General features: G+C 42.0%; 2 protein-coding genes across 3 annotated transcripts in view; both read left to right on the plus strand.

Moving 5' to 3' along the window:
* Window positions 1–13,447, plus strand: part of rbm20 (RNA binding motif protein 20) — a 36,664-nt gene extending 23,217 nt beyond the window's left edge. For both annotated transcript variants that reach the window (XM_078080481.1, XM_078080482.1), the window contains exons 4-14: window positions 3–112; window positions 2,373–2,473; window positions 7,072–7,218; window positions 7,721–7,852; window positions 7,933–8,006; window positions 8,193–8,916; window positions 9,002–9,070; window positions 9,207–9,792; window positions 10,043–10,102; window positions 11,077–11,198; window positions 12,497–13,447. In XM_078080481.1, the coding sequence (XP_077936607.1) occupies window positions 3–112; window positions 2,373–2,473; window positions 7,072–7,218; window positions 7,721–7,852; window positions 7,933–8,006; window positions 8,193–8,916; window positions 9,002–9,070; window positions 9,207–9,792; window positions 10,043–10,102; window positions 11,077–11,198; window positions 12,497–12,562 (2,191 nt within the window). In that variant the 3' untranslated portion in view covers window positions 12,563–13,447. The remainder of the gene's footprint in view (window positions 1–2; window positions 113–2,372; window positions 2,474–7,071; window positions 7,219–7,720; window positions 7,853–7,932; window positions 8,007–8,192; window positions 8,917–9,001; window positions 9,071–9,206; window positions 9,793–10,042; window positions 10,103–11,076; window positions 11,199–12,496) is intronic.
* Window positions 13,448–13,902: 455 nt separating this feature from the next.
* Window positions 13,903–21,445, plus strand: pdcd4b (programmed cell death 4b). The gene is made up of 12 exons (XM_040187417.2): window positions 13,903–14,104; window positions 14,519–14,624; window positions 14,935–15,249; window positions 16,574–16,668; window positions 16,894–17,007; window positions 17,096–17,317; window positions 18,508–18,605; window positions 19,041–19,155; window positions 19,289–19,396; window positions 19,577–19,687; window positions 20,549–20,688; window positions 20,770–21,445. Exons 2-12 carry the CDS (start codon window positions 14,582–14,584, stop codon window positions 20,828–20,830), a joined length of 1,422 nt encoding a protein of 473 aa, XP_040043351.1. The 5' UTR covers window positions 13,903–14,104; window positions 14,519–14,581; the 3' UTR covers window positions 20,831–21,445.
* Window positions 21,446–21,754: the final 309 nt, after the last annotated feature.

Here is a 21,754-nt window from a genome sequence, read left to right on the forward strand (position 1 = left end):
AGCTCGGCGGTGGTATCGGCTGGAGCTGCTCACTACTCCGTCGGTAGGTCTTCTGACGGAGGTCTGAACCCGGTGGGGATGAACTCCATGGTCTACTCTGCTGCAACTCAAGGTCAGGTACCCCGTGTGTCCCCACGAGGGCCTCCGTGGTTAGCCATGTTACAGTGATGTTTATCTGATGGAGCATGTCAAACGGAGTGATAGACGGAGGTCAGGCAGTATTTTTAGAATCACGTGAGGACACGAGGCATCATGTTTTCATAACTTGACACAGTGTATTTTAATACGTTGGAGTGTGCCGAATGAACATTCAAAATATGGTGGACCACAACACAGAGCTAATATTCAAAATTAGTTGTTTGTGCATCTCTTGACTGCAAATTCAAAAAGAGGTGACACTTGTTCAATGCTTTTCTATACAGAAACTGATTAAGCACCAGTTTTCTACCAAATTGACAGTATCTGCACAACATATGTCTACGTCCCCACAACCCTGATCGCTTCTGTATAACTTGTGAGTTGCCGCAGGAAGCCTTAAAGAGCCTTTACACCTAAACCTTTGAGCAGCCATAAGTTGTGGATATAGTGTCTTCATTCAGAGACTCGTTGCCATGTTTTGGTACATAAGTTACCTTTTGTGGGTTCTTCTTTCAGTTCAGTGTCTACAAATGTTGGAGAACAATAGCTGTACACTCTAAAAAATTTCACTGTAAATAAACGGTAACTTACTGGCAACACGGACGCCAGGAATGTACCGTTATTTTATGGTATAATACCGTAAATGGTTTTTACACTATGTTACCGTAAAATGGATTACAGTAAATTGGCGTGAACTTTACAGTCAATTAACGGTAAAATACTGGCAGCGGGTGCTAGTAATTTGCTGTTTTTTATGATACACTGCCGTAGAATACAGTATGTTACCGTATAATGGATTACTGTAAGTTACCATAAACTTGAACCAATTTTACTGTGAATTAACTGCAATTTACCGGCAGTCAACGCTAGTAACTTACTGTTTTATTTACAGTGCCCTACCGTAATATACGGTATGTTGCCGTATTTGGATTACAGTTTGTTACCATAGGATTACTGTTTTTGTGTTATAAATACCAGAATGTTACCGTTTACTTATAACTGTTTACTTTTGCATTTAATTCCCCACAAATTAAAGAAAGACAACCGAACTCATTTTGGTCATAGTGGTTCGAGTTAATTTGATGCCTTTAAGACAAAAATGTTGGACATTTGTAACCAAAACCAAAACATAAAAAATGCTGCATGTATACAATAATAAAAAAATGAATCATAAAATGATTAGGAACAAGGTAAATTAAAGCCTTGTTTATGCTTCTGCGTTTTCAGAGCGACGCAAGGAAACGCAGAGCGCCTTGCGTGTCCCTTGCGTGCCTTTTTACACCCCCTTGCGTGCGTCAACCCATTTTTCTTGGCTTGCGTCAGCGCACAAGGTTGCGATTGGTCTGCTAACTACATCCTTTACGGAGTCTCACATTTCCGTTTTCATAGCACAATACCGCCATTGTTAAAACGAAGAATGTTTACGAGAGAGTGAATCAGATTGAAGAGCTTTTGTCGGAAGAAATGCGCAAATATGACCGCTCATACAAGCCGTCATTGGCGGACTATAAGGACGCGCGGATGGCCTCTGATTCACGGAGGGAGATCTCTACAAACGTCGGTTTGCCGGTCGAGGGGAACAAAGTTGTGGAGGAAAATGCGGGACAAATGTGTCCGCGATGAAAAGCAGCAGTGACGATGCACGGGGCAATAAAGTCTATGATAAATAAATAAACAAACCAACGATTTTCACACACAAAGACGTGACTCTCTAGGTCGTCTTCGACAAAAACACGTTACTCCACCTATTCTGGCGGTGAATTTCTCTGCAACACACGAAAGCCTTTCAGAACCATGATTTGAAACGAGTGCGTTGACACAACAGTCAGCTTTAACAGCTTATTAAAGCAGCTTTAATTAAAAAAAAAAAGCTTTCAGCTTTTGACAGCTTTAACTGTTTATTCATGACTTTGGCCGTTAATGAACAAGCAAGGGATGGAAATTTAACTGTATGTTACAGTTATTATGACGTAAGATACCGTTTCGAAATGCACCGTAAATTTACAGCAATTTGTTACAGTGTAAATAAGAAAGACAATTTCTATATTTTGTCACTGCTGGGGAGAAAGAAACAGAGTAAATATGAAAGTATTGTGACGGTAGAAAAATGAAAAAATACCTTTTTTTTAAGTAAACATTTCCATTCACGATGCACGGAAACAAATACCTTTGTCCCACACTTGGTCCACTATATGCAGAGATTGTTAAATTCAGATTTCAAATTGTTTTCACAGATGTATCCACAGGAGTTAATGCATCATACTTGCCGGTTGCAGCCATGAAGACTTATCCCACGGCAGACACAGGATTCGTCTCACCCCAGCAGGAGACAAAGGTCAGACAAATGCTTTAGTTTGCCTGTGGCATATAAATCAAATTTTGTGACGGCGGTGAAGAATGCTGGGGAAAAGGACCAACTGTCATCATTAAATAATGTTGGATGCAGAGTAAGATGATATGTTATTATATTTTATGTCTAATTACGTTTGCATACTTCTCATATACTGCATGTACTTGTGTTTCTTTAAAAGGAAAGTTGCACTCAGCAGCGGGGAAACGTTGACTAAGTGTCACTAAATATTGTCATTAAATGAGAGGCTAAAATGTTGGAAAGTGTTGAAACTCTAAAGGAAAAAGTTGAAACTTTTCTGATATCATTATTTTACCCCTAATTATAATTCAGTCTCATGATTGTCTCATCATACAATTAAAGCGATAGAATTGTTGACATTTTAAAATTCGTAAATATTATTCATAATTTGTTAGATGTGTTGCTTTATCGTAGCTGTTATTGCTACTTACATTAAGGGATTCATAGTTTCCATTGGAGGCAGGCGGATGCGTATGTCACATGTGTAAGTGTGTTCTACTGTAAAACCGTCAAAACAGAACCTTTTTCATGTGATCTGAAGCAGCTTCCCACATAAAGTCTTACAGTGCAGGATTTTAATAGGCCACATGGAGTGATGTTTGCATGCCATGAGGTGGTTAAAATAAAATAAAATGAAGAACTTTGTATCTATTTTGCATAGACAAAAATGTATTTAACCATTATAAGACTATTCGTTTTTAGGAATATCTATTTTCGTGTTGAGCCAAACAGCCTGTCAACTTACTCAAATTTCAAAATTTTGCTTGCTAAGGAGTGATCAAAGATATTATATTTAGGAAGGTGTCCGGGTACCAATTAATGAAGAAATGCTTATGCTGATTCCAATCACTTTACCTTCAGCTATTTGTCACTGACGGCTGCCGCGCAGTTGGTCGGCCTGTTCAAAAGTGTTGCCTCCTGACTGGGGTTGAAAAACAGCAGCTGTTGATAGGCGTCCATCACGAAGGCCGGTCTCCAGAAAATCCCAGTGCAGCAGATGATGAGTGGGGTGAAAATTAGACCCAGCTAACATGTGGAAAGCCATCTCTAATGCCCAGCATGCAGCTTTCAACAGTCCGCGTGCATTACTTGACAGATCTGCACGCAGATACATTCTGCACACACTGTCCATTGTGTATTTAGTTACAGGTCTTGAAGCATCCTGTACCATACCAATTTACAGAAAATAATCAGATCCTGTTCCAAAAAATACAACCAGTTAAACAACCATTAAACCAGTTTCTACACTAAAAAAAACAGGTAGGATTGTTTTGTTTGCATTACTAACATTTCATAATATTTCATGATTGATATAACATAAAAGAAAGAAAATATATAAAGGTTTATCTCGAGCCAGAGATTTCTCCTGGAGATTAAACCCGACTGACCTCAAAATGTGGGTGAGTTTTGGTTTGGTTTGTCCATTTAACAGGACCCACTCCTTAGGTACAACTACAAAAAGAAAAAACGTGTAGAATATATGAAATATAGGAGCCAATTTAGCAGGAGCCTGAATTGGTCGGTTAACGACACAGAGTTTTATTGTAGCTGTGGAAAAATATTTATAGGCTGTGCGACATGAGTTAATGTGAGGTGCTATAAACACACACCTGTCAAAGCAGAACAGGTGGTGTTTTACTGGTTAAAGTCCTGCGTTGAACAGAGACCACTCACACAAATGCACAAGCACCACCGCATGCAATAAAACATTTAGAATTTATCTTCAACGTACCAAGTGTTATTTATGTCTGGTTGTATATGAAAGCTAAAAGAAACAATAACGAGACCAACATGTACAGAGATGCATTCGCATCTGCATACAAGCGTATCTTTTGCATCCTTGTGCACACAGTTGTTTTCCTCAACCCAGCTTGAAGTCACACAGTAGCTTTATGTGACAGGACGACTCAGACAGAGATAAACACAGGATTACAGCTGGCTGCTGTGAGGAGCACCGACCTTACGACCCGTGATCACGCCACGGTGTAACGTTTCAGGCTGGTGAGAGACGGGTTAAGCGATCTGAGGGATCGTTGTGTGAGCGCGCTGCGATGGAACGTGGGGAGAATCTGTGAGGCCAGACCGACTATCCCCATGGTGGATCCTCACACATGGATCCTGCTTTGTACAGATAAACTGACAAGTCCCGTGGAGAGATTCCAGCTAATGACGGTCAGCGTGCTGTCAGTGGAAACAGGAAAGCGCTCACTGTGAAATGGTTGTTAGGCCATTTGGCCCTGTAGCTCAGCGGGTGATCGTGGTGAGAGAGTCTCAGGCACAGAACACATGGCTGAACGCACTCTGCCGTTATCTCTCTTGACCGGGGTCTAGGGGTCTATTGTCTGATTGGTGGATTTAAGGAAAAGTACATTTAAGGTAGGAAATTGTGTATTTTTTGTGGGATTTTTTCCAACCATAGTCAATTCTATCAAAACATTTTTTAGAGCAAACCAGGTTACTCAAACTATCCCTCCGTTTTGTATGGGCGATTTATAGCATAATTGTACAAATTGTATTTTTGTTTGATCCATAAGAGACCAGAATGACGCGCGCGCGTGTGTGTGTGTGTGTGTGTGTGTGGCAGTGTGGCATTCTCATGGCATCTTTTGGCCTCTGGTTCGCGGTTGACACAAACCGCTAGCGCTCAAAGGCCGAGTCAACTTCAACTGTGACAGCAATGCTGTGTTCAAACTGTCTGAGCTTCCAGGCACATACAACATTTTACAGGTCAGAAACAAGTGAGTGTCGTGAGCAAGACTCTTGTTCCTTCTTATCTCTCAAGACCATAAACAGCCTATTTCTGGATCTGTTTATTGACCACGACCTGCGCTGACCTTTGTGTGTCCTGGTGATGGCACAGAGATGTTAGTAGAAATGCTGCCGGCCTGAAAAGAATCAGTTGTGGCACAGAAATCAATGGTTCCGGCTCATACAGACCTTCCTTTTGTTGAGGGCGGTACGGTTGATTATGTGTTCTTTCAAAGGAAGGTCAGTTTATTAACCACTAATATCAGATGTTTTATTTAGATACAATATCATTTCAATGTTATGGTATGAATGTTATGAATACTGATTTAGTTTCTTCCGATTATATTACAGGCTGCGTATTAAATATCATACTTTCCACACTTCACGCTGTTAGATCCAGTGTTAAGTGTTTGTTAGCATTTTCCCTGAACAAATTCCTTGTTAAAGCAGAAACCCCAGCCGCTAGTCTGAGGTATTTGGACACCACTCACATGTAACTCTGTCAGCTCTATCTGCTAGAGGAGCAGGAGGAGGAGGAGGAGGAGGAAGAGGAGGAGGAGGAGGAAGAGGGCCATTGGAAAACTCGCAGGCAGCACAGTGGTGGCAGAAATAAGACTCCAAGACACGAGGCTCTGAATTTACATCCGCTTTCCATAATGATGTTGGGAGAACACGAGTTGTCCAACAGTAGTTTAGTCGTAGTCAGAGTCTGGGAATATAATGAATAAAGATAGATTAAGTCAGTTGTTTGTATTTTCCTTCGCAGTTATAAATGTAGAAAGTAAATTCTTCTGCGGAACTAATAAGAAAAGTGAAACAATATAATGTGATGAAAGTCTTCTTCTTTACATGCTCCTCACATCCTGATTCCCAAAACAAATCAATAAATAAATATGATAATGATAAAGCAACAGATTGTCCATAAGTATGATAATGCAATATCTAAAACTGAAGCAGATTAAATGACTTTCACCATCTCTGTACTATCTCTATCTCACTACTGTCTGTGAGGCCTTTTGAGCGTCTCGGGGAAGACATACGGTAGAATTTATTGATCATCACCCACTTTCCTTTGGATTACAAACGCAAAGCAAGTCGCTCTATCGATCAGCCCGGAGGGATTTGTGTCAACTGTGTGAAGTGTCTCAGGCCGGTCAGCTGACAAGTCTCTAAATCCAAACAAGTAAACTTTCATTATCACCCCTGCACTACTGCCAAGGATCTATTAATAGACGGAATGAGGTGGGTCTTCTTAAGGAGGGAAAGTGACATGACGTCCGGTGTGATAGTGTTACACTAATGTTAGACAGACCCGTTTCCTACGGTTTTGATTGGCTTTGATGTGTTGGTTGCGTTGATGCTTTTGGCCCACTGTTCGAAGACGAAATGTTGATTAAATTTCTGTTTTATTTCAGTATTGACATAATCACTGGAAGCAATAGGGACAGTGCTGTTATAGGACAGTGATCGCCGCTGTGTCAAAAGGGACAAAATAACCAAACTCTGTTAATGTCGTAGTTACAGACGTATCTTTTATAAGTACCCATGAAGAAATAGAAAGGCAGGCTGCTAGCTTACACGTTGCAGCTGGATTCCTTGACCATACAAAACAAGACTCCTGTGCACTCAGGATCTCAGAGGTCATTTTAGGATTTGCAGGTTTGTTCACAAGTTAACAAAACCACCACGACTATCCCAGTATATACTGTTCATAGTGTTGATGCCATGTAAGCAGGATGTTAATATCGATAAACTGTATTTTTAACATCGGCCTGCTTGATATTCATGGGTGTGATTGTTTTTATTGTTTGCAGCCATTTCCACCCAGAAAGGCCACAGCTGGACGAGTCGTTCACATCTGTAACCTCCCTGAGGGCAGCTGCACGGAGAATGATGTCATCAACCTGGGACTACCCTTTGGCAAAGTCACCAACTACATCCTCATGCGCTCGACTCACCAGGTACAAGAATAATAGTAATTAACAATCACTTACTATTTACGTACTGTAAATGGATGAATATTTGTGTGTTTGCACAGAAAGTTGTTGATCCTGTGAATATTTTGTCTTGAAGGAAATGTGTCAAAATACAGATCAAATTGTCTGTGTATATCAAAAGCTGTTTTTCTGCTACATCTGTCATGTAATACGATGTACCTTGTCATAACTACCAGTACAGTGGCAGTACAACTCTCTCCGGTTTCAGTTATCAGGACTGAATCACACAGTTAATATCACGCATCTCAAATTGATGATCATTTGTACTTAAATCATGGTATTGGTTTCATGGACTAAAGCAGCTGCTATGGTGGTTTATTATGGTAACGAAGCGCAATGACTTAAGATGATGATTTTCAAAGATTATCTTTAATCCAGACATGTGAAATGTGAAACATGACATGACAAACCACATAAATGTCAGAAGAGGATTATTGTTCACAGCAATATTCTGTTCTCCCGCCAGGCATTTCTGGAAATGGCATATGTTGAAGCCGCTCAGGCCATGGTTCAATACTACCAACTTACTCCCGCTATGATTAACGATCAGAAACTTCTCATACGAATGTCTAAGAGGTACAAGGAGCTGCAACTCAAGGTACGGCTGAATAACAAAGCAAACAGCAGGTTTTAGGCGGCGTCGGCTAATTACTTAACAGGGATCTATTTGCTGCATAGAAACCAGGTAAAGATCTTCAGTCCATCATCCAGGATATCACCTCTCAGCGGGATCGGGATGAGATGCAAGAACCGTAAGGAAACTTTTAATTCTGCTTCCTCAGACTCCTTTTTTTACTTGAGAAAGGCAAAATGGAAATCCATTGAAAAAGTTTTGTAGATTACTCAAGCCAAGGGGATATTTCCGATCTCTAAAATGACATTACAAAGCGCAGATTTAGAGCATTTCCCCGTGCAATCTGACCCTCATCTCTCTCCAGCTACATACCAGAGAGGGCGCGCTCCCGCAGCCCAATCAGCCGCTCGCTGAGTCCTCATTCCCACAGCCCCAGTTTTACATCGTGCAGCTCCGCCCACAGCCCCCAGGGAGCACCATGCAGGGGTCCGGAGAGAAACAGCAATGGCCTGGGCCCCCGTCGGGGCTCTTGGGATTGGTCATCACACTTAAGAAGGGGCGAGGACGAAAGGGAGAGAGATGACCCATGGAGGAATGGGGGGACTGTGGATGACAGTCGGCAAAATGGACGTTCGGCTGACCGTCGGAAGGCTTACCAGAAGCCCTCGGATCACATCAGCTCCAGATCTGCAGATGAGCGAGATGGTGGAGGAGGAGGAGGAGGAGGAGGTGGAAGTGAAGGGATGAGGGGCAATAGAGACTGGCCCCCACGAGGCAGCCCTCATGGCAAGTCCTTCAGCTCCTACAGGAACATGGAGGAAGAGTTCTACGCAAAGGAACAAATGTACAAGTCAGACAAGCCACCCAGACCTCCATACCAGCGGCATGACACCAAGCCAAAGAGGAGGGATGGTGGCGACTACCACAGCAGGTCGAGGCATTCTGAGTTTGGGACAACTGAGGAGCCCCTTCGCAGAACACTAGAAGACAAGAGACAGGGTTCACCAGGAAGAGAAAGGAGCAAGAAGACAAGCAGGAGGTACATCACTCCGGACAAACATGAGAAAGAAAACACCACTGAAAATACTGTGAGTAGCTTTCATTGTGTCAGCTGTTGCTGTATACTTTTCAGGGCATATCCTTTTTTAGCTATTAACGCATTTATTTTTCCAGGATCGCAAGTCAAAAGAAAAATCTGTTACGCCAAAAGAGTCGACTGGATGTGCTAAAGAAAGAGACGCTGTGAGTCGGCATTATGCTACTAAATACACATTCAAAATCCTCACAGCAGAACTGTTAACATCTTTGTTAAAGCTCCAGCCAACTTCGACCGCAGAACCGAGTATTCATGAATTTTATTCTCAATCCATTTTCTAAGGTGAAGGAGGGAGGACGTGGAGATGACACCGATGAAGAGTGTTGGTTTCCCAAGAACATGGAGGAACTGGTCACTGTGGATGAAGTGGGAGGAGAAGATGATTCCATCATTGAGCCAGACCTTCCAGACCTGGAAGAGTGTGCATCCTGCTCCAAAGAGTCTGCAGAGGAAGAAGCAGTGGGGGAGCAGATGCCACCAACTAGCTCCTCCTCCTGTGAGGTGCAGGAGACAACTAATGAAAAGTCTGATCAGGAAAAGTTCTGCGAGGATGCTGGAGAGCCGGCAGAAACATCTATAAATGAGGAACCAATGAGTGCTTTAACTGCAGCCAGTAATGAAGAGCCGGCACCGGGTCCAGTGACTTCTGAACCGCCAAGCACCAACCTTATTAACTTCCCCAGTGAGGAGTTCAAGGCTGCCCTGGAGCACGCATGTTTAGAAGATAAAGCAACCAAAAGTGAGCCGTCAGATGAGCCAATGGAAAACCACATTTCCGTATCCGAGGATAACAAAACCTTGGAAATGAGACCGGTCTCGGAAACCATCAATAACGGGGTTCTACACCAGGATGGCCATCATCAAAAAGGTAGTTTTTAAAATGACGTTCAACTATTTGCAGCAGAAATATGAGAGATTTAGTTACGCAGTTAGGAAGCAAGGATTGAATCTTTTTTTACTAGTTTCAGATATTCCACCCATATAAGTTAAAATATAAGTTGTTTAGTAAAACGAAATGCGTCGTGGTGCATTAGTGGTTAAAAGGTTTTCTGCATTTGGTCTTTTCTCTCCTGTCATGCCTTAAAAAAATGCCAATTTAACCTACATGCCCTTTGCAGAGATTGAGGCCCCCCCGCCATCCCGTGAGCAGGACAAAGCTGAACACAGCATCCCTTTGGGTAGGCACATGTTCAATTATCATTTTGAACCTGAATATATGAAAACTGAATACACATTTATATGAGATCTTCAATTTTTTTTTATTCTGACAGCAAGTTATCCGTCCTGTAAAAAAGATTTGGCGAAATAATGATCAAACTGAATTGTTTTTCTTTGGCTGAACCAAACCCAGTACAAGGGTCTATATTTGGTTGTGGTCACAGAGATGAGTTGTGCGCGTGTAGTTTTAGTCCTAAAGATATAGTGTTGTCATGTACACCATTAATAAGTGCACTGACCACCCGTTGCATTAGCGCTCTAATTGACTGGAATTGCCTGGCCACTTGCTGACCTATTTCTGTGAGCAGGTTTTGAAATGCACTCCTGAGCGATGAGTATTTATATTCTCATTAGGGTCAGAATGACGCGGCTAAGCACATGGCTAATGGTGCACCTGCAGCATAGAGACTTACTGTACATACAGTAAGACCTGGTGCAGGATAACAACAATAGTTTGTGTGTGTATGTGTTTGTGAGAAAAGTGTCCTTTGATAGCTTGGTTGAAACAAATTCAGCACTGATTGTTGTTGTTGTTGCCGCCATTTAAAAAAAAAAATTTTTATGGTCACAGTCAGATATGTGTTGTTGGAGTTTACTTTGATAGTCATCAAAATACAAAAACAAAGGTAACTGGGTAATAATCTTATCATCATACACTGTTAAAAGTTAACAAAAATATCTACATTCCAAATTAAGAGCAAATCTGGTAATTGGATTGCAGAAGTACGACGTGTATGTAGCTTGAATAAATGAGAATGACAAAAGTTGTTCAGCGAATAAAATAAGCAGGTTATTTTCACTTTCAAAACTTGGAAGCAATGAAGACATTTGATTTATATAATTAAAACCAAGTGCAGCAACTGTATTGCCTCAAGTGCTGTCGTGGTAAACACCTTTTGCAAGAATGCTCATGGTTGTGTTTTCGGTCCGATAGGAGTGGAGTTCATTGTGCGAAAGACCGGATTCTTCTGTAAACTCTGCGGACTTTTCTACAACAGTGAGGAGACTGCAAAGACCACTCACTGCCGCAGCACTGTACACTACAGGAACCTACAGGTACACACGGACCGCTGACACTGGTCCTTCAGGAGATGATGATGAGAAGGAATAACATGATAATCTGGATTTTAATCCCACGTTGGATTTGTTCTTTCGTCCCTGAATTGTATGAGGATGCTAAATATGTTTGTTCAGACAAGCTGTATATATGATACATCATGTTTGCATGTGATGTTAGACCTTTTACACTAAGAAATGAAATATATTTGTTGAAAAGGGTATCCCAGAAAACTCCCCTGTACTGTAAGCACTGCTGATGTGCTCCACAGTCAAGATCACCACCTGTTGTGGAGTTATGGCTATAAATCCAACACATGCAATTCCCATTAAGTTTCTCCGACTTTCATTTTATGTACGTCATATTTTTGGGATAAATGTATCTTTAAATCTCACATAAAATCTTCTCTTTTCTAAATGAAAATTAATATAGTGTATATTAACTGCTTGTTATGTCAGTCTTAAATGACTGTCCAAATTCAGCCAGATCAAATGTCACAAAATTGAAGATCATAAGACTTTAAATGAAATGTCTTTGTGCTTCAAACTATTTGTCGGAAAAAGTCATTTAAAGACTATTATAGCTAATAATGCAGTCAGATTATCAGACAAACAAGCAAAAACAGAAGAACAAATACTGCATATGCATTTGAATGTAAACTTGCAACTGTATTATGTTTCTTGATACTGGCCACTCAGCAATGAGCCTTCTTGCATTTCTCTCGCCCCCGACTGCACAGCTGAGGCAAACCGCAGGAGCAGCTATAACTTTTGATGGATTTACATTCCAAGAGGAACAAAAAAAGTTGTAAATGTGCTTTCGGTCAAAGGTCTTTGTGTTTGTGTTCTCGTAGTTAATTATTGAAGATATATTTATGTCCCTACTTTGACCACAGATTTTCGTTTTTCTTTAAATTTATAGTTCTACTCAAACAATCATTTGCATAATCTAATTAATTATTGTATGCATTATTAATGATTTAGTTTAAATCGGAGGCAGCATAAGATGTGCTGCTTCTCACCAAAATAATTCATTTGCAGTACCAAAAGAAGAAAAAAAGAATATGGCCTCTGAATGATTAACTAGCTTTAATGGTGTGTTTACATACTGCCGCTGGGGACAATTTGCCAGCTGGTTATTTTATATTTGTATATGTTGTTTGTAATTTCTTACAACGATGCAGACATTATCAAGATGTAGCTTTCTTGTCGCGACCTTTCTTGATTTTATATATACTGTGTATATGTGTGTGCGTATATATATTAAACTGTTTTCAATGTCTTCCGCTCGTCCACAGAAATACCTGTCCCAGCTGGCGGAGGAGAGTCTGTCGGGGATTATGGCTGAAACAGCTGCACACTAACATCTGCTTGACTTCTCACGCCTTGTGCAGCGAGGAGCAGAGGACAGATTTGTGTATGTGCTGTTGGTAACAGCTTATGGACAACTGCAGCATCGATAATGTGACACATGCAAGCTAGAGTAGGAGGACAATTGCACTTGTTTTGATATTTTGGGGGAAGGGATGTCTGGGGGTCTTTATTGGCACTGACAACCACAAATATCTCAATTTTGTAAATACCTTGGGCTACAATATTCAATTTCCATTTGGGGGTTTACCAATTTTCTTACAGATTATTTTATTGGATTGTGTGTGATGAAATGTGTTATTTCCTGGAATGCAAATCATTTTTAAATGACGTCTAATTACTGAGATGACACATTGTTACAGTATTGGTTTATGTTGCAAAATGACTTAAAATTTGTGCCAAGGAATGTTTTGACAGTTAAAAATATGATTCTCAGGTTTGTTGTATGCAACGAGTGTGTTTAATGGATGTACACACTATTACATATTTATTTAAATGTGGTGATCTAAAGGCTGTTGCTGTTTTTCTGTCATCTTTTCATCATATCATTTGGATTGATAATAATTGAACTCTGCAAGATATATGTATTTCTTGAAGTTTCATGTTCAATTAAAATCATACAGCAATCCCAGTCATATTTGCCAACAAATATAATGCCTTAAATATGGAAGACCTTAAACTGGACCATTTGTTTAATTTATCAGCTAAGCATGCAATTTTTCATCTGCCAATGATTCGTTCGTAGGGATTATTAAGACAAATTCTGTTTTTGTATACTGTGAATACTGATCCTTATACATCAATGATATTGTTTTCTTTGACAAGCTTATCATATGATTTTTGATGCAAAAAAACGTAAATAAACATTCTAAACTGTACTACGGTATTTTACTTTCTATTAAGTACAACACTTTGTATGCTATATCATGTATGACAGCAATGCAGACATGACACTTGCAGGGTACAGTACGTTTACTATTGTGTGGTGTAAGTGGGAGGGTTGTGAAAGAGCTCCACCAAGTGTTGAAGCTTAAAGAGCACATCTTTGGGTTAAAACTAAATAACATGTTACTTATTGTGATATTCTTCTTTGTTTGGAAATGTATTACTGGTCCGGTCCAAAATTATTGTACTTTTATTGAAAATGGCAGTGTCACGAATTAAGTCAGCTTACTCATAAAGTAGGTTTACAAAGCATATCATTCTAAGCGAACCGATACGGTTGGTTATGTAACAAATATAATAATTGTCAATAATGATGTGACAACAGGAATCAGTGATTTTATTATATATCAGAAAATAGAAATAGAGCTGCAACGCCAAAGACAGGCAACAAATGTAAACAACAGAATCTACTCGGAACATGCGAGAAGAAAAGTCCGTGTTGCTTTTTCATTGGTTCTTTGTTTAAAAACACCGACGCATCTCCAGCCAATCAGAAGACGAAACCCAAACCTGCGCGCTCGCGTTGCCGGGTAGATTTAACAAAAACAACAGGATTGGATTCAGAGTTCGAAGCTTGGACGCGACGGACGGTGAGTGGGTTTTATTTGGATCATTCAATACACACGGCCGGAAAGTTACGAATGCACCTACACGTCGGTGTCGTTTAGGACTGAAACGGTCCCGTCGGTGTAACTAAAAGATGGCAGTTGAGATATGAACATTTTCTCTTATCGTCGCTGACCGCTGACCGCGATATGCGACATCGGTCAATAGACTGTGGGCCGCGGGTTTAACGCCAGATATCGCGCCGTTTAAGTTAAACGTCTGTGAGTTTGTCGCTGTGACGCAGCTCTTCACTTTGACACTTAACGTCAGCCATTGTTTATCAACACAGTGACTTTGAATGGAGGGGAAGTGGGGGAGAGAGGAGGGGGGGGGGGGGGTCTGTGTCTCCGCAGCCTTATCGACCCTCGTCTGATCACATCTGTTTGCTCCTCGTGCAGGTCTCATTCGCGCATCACTCAGCTGCAGACATCTCCGTTCTCTCTCTCTCTCTCTCCTAAAACATGGCGACTGACTGCGCAGCCTGGCTGAACGCGATCCCCGCCGGTGAGTTCGTGTCGGCGGCTCAGCGGCTCGGCGGCCGCGTCCCGCGCGAGGACGTGGCGGAGTTTCTCGCCTCCTCGCACCGCTTGCAGGTTTTGTGACGTCGAGCACGTCGCTGGTATCCCGCTGCCACACTGCGCTCCTCCATTTGTTTTGGTGTTTGCTGGCCCTTTGCAGCGGAGAGGATGCGTGTCGTTCTAGTGTGATCTGTTCTGCACACGAAAGCCACTCACTCACTCACACTTTCTCTTCTTTTTTCTTTCTTTTTTTTGTTGAAATCTTTCCCACCAAATGTTGTCCTGACATCCAACAGAGGCAGAGGATCTGAGTGACTCCTTGGTATCCGAAGAGGAAGACAACACGGGATCGGTGGTCAACAAAAACCTCAAAAATGAGCTCAATGGCAACTGGTTGTCCTCCGCCAGCAGCAGCATCCATGAGGCGCGTCTCAAGGCGAAGGCCAAGCGGAGGCTGAGGAAGAACTCGTCCAGGGACTCGGGCAGGGGGGACTCGTTCAGCGATAACGGGGACGTGGTCAGGGGAACCTCGGTGGCCCCCGCCAGCCCCAAGAGCAAGCTGCTGGACAGAAAGTCCCGGCTGGGCAAGGGAAGGGGTCTACCAAAGAAGGGTAGGAAGCGTCCGTATTTCACTATAATTCAATCATGTCATCACATTGGAATATTAAACCGGGGCAAGCAGAGCGTTTTGTGGCACGACGTCCGTTTGTTTTTCTTTTTAACATTTATTTTTTTGGGGGGGGGGTTACACAACAGAACCGACGCACCCCTGGAGCTCTGTCGTTTGAGCTGTGAGCGCTTACTGCAGTAAAAGTCCTGTGGCAGTATTTGTCACACAAATACAGCGGCTGTGTGACGCGTTTCAGATGCTGGAAGTGGAAGACTTTGGCACAAGCGATGTGTGCTGTGCTAAATATAGCGCCGTGCGCTTTGCCACCTCTCGGTTTGGACTAATCAAGGTTTTAGAAGCATGTCACACAAGCGGCTCGGTATTGGGCTTCTCAAACTGTCTTCAATCCCAGCAGGTGTTTGTTGGTGTGACGGAGATGAACCCACTCCAGATAGAAGGATTATATCACAGCATATTTGGTACTTTGGTTTGAAAACTGTAGCGTGGGTATGTGGGCACACATACATAATAATAATAATGGAGCCTTAAGCAATGTTATAATAAACCGTATTATAAACGAGTATTACTTGTTTTGACCACAAAATAAGACCATTATGAGAAATTTGCTGCGTGTGATGAGGAGGTGTGAAGGAGAGTACAGCTGCTATACAAAAATGTTATTATATATTCTATAGTTCCGACTAAAACACAAATTAACTGCTTACTCGCTCAGTTGACCGCAACGGTTGACCGTTTGTCACAAGCGTCTCACTTTCCCCTATTTCCTTCTTGACGATGGAGTTGTACCTACGCTTGAAAACGAAGAAGAGAGACTTAACCCTACAAGGCCTGTAATTAAAGCAGGCTTTTAATAAGCAGATTCTGAGGATTTATCTAAAAACTAGCACCATACAGTGGGATTTAATCCGACAAATGATAGATTGTTTTCTGTTGCAGTGTGTGTAAATCAGCTGACAGGAGGTTAGCAGAGACTCAAGCTGTTGCCTTCAGTGCTGAAAGATCAGCTTTGCCTTTCTCTTCAGTTATTTAGGGACATGACATCCCACTTTGTGACGAAGGTATTTGACGGAGTTTTTTAGGGATATCGTGTTGAGAGAACTTGACGCTCCAAACTGCAACCTAACCTTCTTTCCACGAAGGAATAGGGAACTATTAGATGAAAGGCTATTTTCTTTGTTTGCAATACAACAAACCAGACCTGTGTGTGCGCCAATAAATCTTTTCAAAACCACACTGATCACGGAGTTGATACCATATTATTAAGTTTTTAAAAGTCTCATATTGTCACTGACCTCCGATCACAGGTGGGGCCGGAGGAAAAGGAGTGTGGGGCCGATCTGGGGAAGTTTATGAACAGGAGGCGGTAGATCAGAAAGACCCCAACTATGACGAAGCTCAGGTACTGACCTTGGTGTTTGGTGCGTTTGGAAAACCTCATAATGTGCAATACATGTGACTGTGTTTTGTAGGCGCCGCTTGTGTTTTTGCTGTACCGACTTACTTCACATTATGTTTTGTTTTACTATACGGTAGACCAAATAGCAAATGTGGAATCAATATTTTCATCATTTATTGAAGCTCATCTCTCACACACTCAACCTGGAATGTGATTGTGTTTTGACAGGAAAACTGTGTGTATGAGACTGTGGTTCCTCCGCTGGATGAGAGGGACTTTGAGAACACAGTCAGCCCCATACTGCAGGAGTACTTTGAACACGGAGACACAAACGAAGTAGCGGTAAGTGTGCAGGAAACAACCCGCCCGAAAGACCGGAACACACCCACCAAGCACGCGCGCTGGTTAACGTCTCTCTCCCTACGTCCAGGAGCTGCTCGCAGAACTGAACCTGGGCCCCATGCGGAGCGAGGTGCCCTCGCTGGCCGTGTCCCTGGCGCTGGAGGCCAAAGCCAGCCACCGGGAGCTGACCTCCAGGCTGCTGGCGGATCTGTGTGGGCCGGTGCTGTCCCGCGGCGACATGGAAATCTCCTTCGACAAACTGCTGCTGGAGCTGCCCGATCTGGTCCTGGACACACCGGGAGCCCCGCAGGTGAGTCTCCGCAGCGTCTGCAGAGAAGTCTGCTTCACTTTGCAACTTATTTTATGTATGGGTGCTAACTGAGAAACAGGAGCCGCAGTGAATCCACATCATATATCCGTGGTCCTGATTTGGGCTTTCAAGATATTCCAAGTACCACCACCACGCTACCGGGACATTTCGACAGACTGATGTGTGACCCCATTACAGTAAACACCAGCCGTGTCTGTATTTGAGCTGCCGGCCTTTCATGCAGCATAAACATGAGGTCTCTGTCCATTGTCTGTCAGTGCTCACAAAATGCAACCTCAGCAAAGAACAAAGGGGTCTTTGTCCCCCCCCCCCTCCCGCCTGTCGCTGTCTCACTGGGGCTCACCATACACGTCTGTCCCGCTCTCCCGGTTCTCTGTGGGTTTAAAGGGCTGTCAGGACTGTGCCCGGCCCCCACCTCTTTCCCTTCACCCATTTTCACTTTCCCATACACACACACACACACACACACACTCCTCTCTCCTCGCGTGTGTGGGAGTGGATCAAATGAGAGCTGCATCTGAACAGGAACAATGATCAGTGATAAGCGCAGGCTTTGTCGAGGCCAGCGGAGCAAAGCTCTTAGTGTCCACAGATCCCGAGGCCACACTACTGTAAACCTCTGAGGCCACTGGCGGTCATCTGCCAGTGTTTCTGTGATACCACTTCTTTAGTAATCGTGACTTAATGTATAATAGAATAGTTTGTCTGACTTAAAAATATAGTTGGGCTTTCTCAAAGGAGTGGATTAAACCTGTTTGATTTTATTCATTCCAATTATTTACTGCGGACCAGAGAAAGGTTTCTTTTTTTATTTGGAAACAAAATCAATTTGTTTGTTTTTTTGGCTGTATTTCAGCGTTAGTTGTTAATGAACTTAATAAACTTAATAAGCTTGACTGTTGGCTGCAGTCTACATCTGTCATCTCTTGCATTAAACAAGGTGATCTGCTTCATTTAAGGACTCAACTGATCCTTTTTGTCAAAATGCAACACAGCAATATAAAATAAAATTGATTACAGCCCATCTGTAACACAACAAACACCTGAGCAGCAAAGCCAAACTAGCAGGACATGCATGTAGAGCACTCTTTGAATTTGCATCATCAGGCGTGTAACATAACAGCAGCAACAGAAGCTGCTTTTGTTTACACTTTGTTTTCCTTCTCCAGTTGGTGGGCCAATTCATTGCACAAGCCGTGAGCGACCAAATACTGTCCAAGAGCTACATCGAGGCCTACAAAGGCAGAGTGGACTGTGAATACACAAGGTACTTTACCGTTTTCCTGTATCTTTATCATCTCCTCAGACATTATAGCAAATCCCTAAAGAGAAGTGTACTCTGTCAATAATATCATACAGATTGGGTGTACATACTGTGTGATGGTTCTATTGTTACATTGAGCTTAGATAGTGGTCACAAAAGTGCAGGAGAATCTGGACCTTTCTTTGAGGTGTTCTTTGATTCATGTAAGAGAATAGTAAGAGTAAGTTGAAATGTATTAAAAAGGTAAAGGAAGCAGATCACATAGGAATTAGGTCCCGACCAAAGGATTTGGTAGTACTTGTAACAGAGCGATAGAAAAGTTAAACACATAATGTGTGTGCGCGAGGGGAGACACAGTGTGGTCACTTGCAGGTAAGAGAGAGGTGAAGAAACGCAATGTTTTCAGTGTCACAGCTCAGCCTGTTGTTCTTCCTGCAGAGTGTCACTGGACCGGGCGGCGGTGCTGCTGAGGATGAGCATGGAAGGCCTGCGCATAGACAACCAGTGGGGTGCAGGCGGAGGACAGAGACCCGTCACACAGCTCGTCAAAGAGGTAGGATACAGAAAGTACACTGGGGAAGGTCTACACCTTGTTCTTTATTAATGATTCATAGAACACACCCTGAAGTCCAAGAAAAATTGCAAATAGGTCAATAACTATCATTTCCTATTCTCTGTGTTGCCAGATGAACCTGCTGCTGAAGGAGTACATCCTGTCTGGAGACAGCAAGGAGGCTGAGAGGTGCCTGAGAGATCTGGAAGTTCCTCATTTCCACCATGAGTTTGTCTATGAGGTAAACAGCCCAAACTCAGATTTCCTTGAAAGCATCACCAAACCGGTGTTCTAGAGGCTAAACATGAGAAAAACAAAGTGAAGCGTGACATCATCCTATATGTGGATGGAAACTGAAGCACTCAAGTGCTTCTTTTGTTGTTACTAAAAGCACAGTTGTGGATTTTTCGCTTCCCCTCAGGCGATAGTGATGGTGTTGGAGTCCAAGGGAGAGAAAACTTTGGAAATGGTTCTGCAGCTACTCAAGTCCCTTTCTGTGTCCACGGTCATCACTCTGGACCAAATGAGAAGGGTAAGGCAAGAATCAAGCATTACACCATTATTTCACCAAGCATCATTTGTGGAGCCAGCCTTAAACGATGCTGTTTAATGGGCGGCAAGGGCGTGAGTTTGGTATCTACAGCGGTAAGGGCACATCTCACATATTAAGCAGGGGGACTTGGGAGTCGCTCCCCCTGAAAGATTCTAAACGTCAAACACTTAATTTCCTGCATTCTGGCAAATTGCTCTGCAGCCAATGATGGGGACAAGTCGTTATTATGTAAAGTAAAACACTAAATTTAGGCGTGAGATAAAATCGAAATATAACAATACGGAAAGGAAAAATAAAGCAGTAAGGGTTTCAGGCATTTTGTATTGCTTTCAAATATGTATTCTTCTGTGGATTAAGTTTTTTTATTTATTTTTGATCCTTGCTAAGTCAAATAGCATTTATTTCCCTTCCTTCCTCTGTTGTGTAATTACCTCTTTAAATGGGCCTTTGGTACCCATTCACCACAACGGTGGGATAAATACATTTAAACTCATTTCTAAACCTAAGTCATTTAAAAGCTTGTGCCTTTCATAAAACATTTCTGCTATTTTTTTATATTAGGAGAATAAAGTAATATTTTCAGAATAAAAGGGGGGGCTGGACTTTCTAGAATACTTATGGTCAGCTATTGAGCAGAGGATGACATTATCATCGTCACTCGTAGAAATATAACAACCACCGATAAGCCTCATTTTCAAGCAGAGGATTCTGCTGCTCAGTCTCTCTGTGTACAAAATAGGGAGACAATTATGTCCTCTCAGGGTAGGACATCTCCATGTGATCTTTCTGTAAACACATGCCCTTCATAGAAAATGTATTTTGTTTCTTTGTCTGTTACAGGGCTATGAAAGAGTCTATATGGACATTGCTGAAATCAACATTGATGTTCCTCGTGCATATTTCCTCCTGGAGCAATTTGTTGATAGGAGCTTCAGTATGGGAGTCATTGATGTAAAGTTGAGAGATCTCTGTCCCTGTCGGTAAGTGCACCGCACTGGATTTGTCACTTACACTCTCGTTTCCCTAAATGTTTTTTAAAACTATGTTCTCTCTGTTGTCAGAGGCCGGAAGAGATTTATCAGCGAGGGAGACGGGGGTGTCGTCAAAGCTGAAAGTTACTGAGCAGCCCTTTTTATGTGCCAGATTTCCTGGAAAAAAAGGATAAAGCTACTTTTCTACTTGTATATTTTTCAAAAAGGTCGGGTAATTTTTTTTCCTTCGAACAGTCAAAAGAATGTGCATTTCTAAAACTGAGGTAGGGTAAAAAAAAAATGAAATAAGTGGATCACTTTCTTCAAGATATTTCAAATAAACACGAACATAAGCTAACCCTTAAAGTGCCACACTTCGCAGTGTTAGTCATTCCATGTGGTTTTGTACAGTACTTCCTTGATTTCACTGCCACTCCTTTTTCTGTTTTTGTCAAAAGACTGGCTTGTGTCAAAAGCTTTATAATGGGGTAGAAAGAAAAAATAAAGACACAGGAGCATGTTGGTTAAATGCAATAAATCCTCCCAAAGTAGCTGCTGTTTCTATGCTGTGCTGGCTTTTTCTTTTTTACCCTTTAAATTACAAAGATATTATTATTGAAGGTATCAAGACACGAGTAAAGAACAAAAACAAACACCATTTGAGGAACCTCACAAAATTGTGTTTATTTTTATATCCAGGAAATACTGGTGTGTGAAATGTACCACGTATTGCTCCTTGTTTGTTCCTTAAATGATTGTCAAACAATCCAAGACTGGTTTTGTGAATGTCACACTAACACACAACACAAACTACTGCTTTCTTTGATACAAAACATGAATCTTAGATTCACTCAAAAAAGAAGCTGTTGAATTTTGTATGCAAAACGCCAAATTACAGATACAATGATACAAATAGAACAAGTACGCAGGTCTTAGTAGCCAACCACACTGAAAAATATGCCGAGTGATAGATCTAATCCTTTGACGTGAGACAAGTGGTCGAGCAACGTTGACTGCTCCCTTCTTATCCGTCCCGTCTTCATATTGCACTTGACTGTCCATGCAAACTCTATTA

This window comes from Gasterosteus aculeatus, chromosome 9, assembly GCF_964276395.1.
Source record: "Gasterosteus aculeatus chromosome 9, fGasAcu3.hap1.1, whole genome shotgun sequence".
Taxonomy (NCBI): Eukaryota; Metazoa; Chordata; class Actinopteri; order Perciformes; family Gasterosteidae; genus Gasterosteus; species Gasterosteus aculeatus.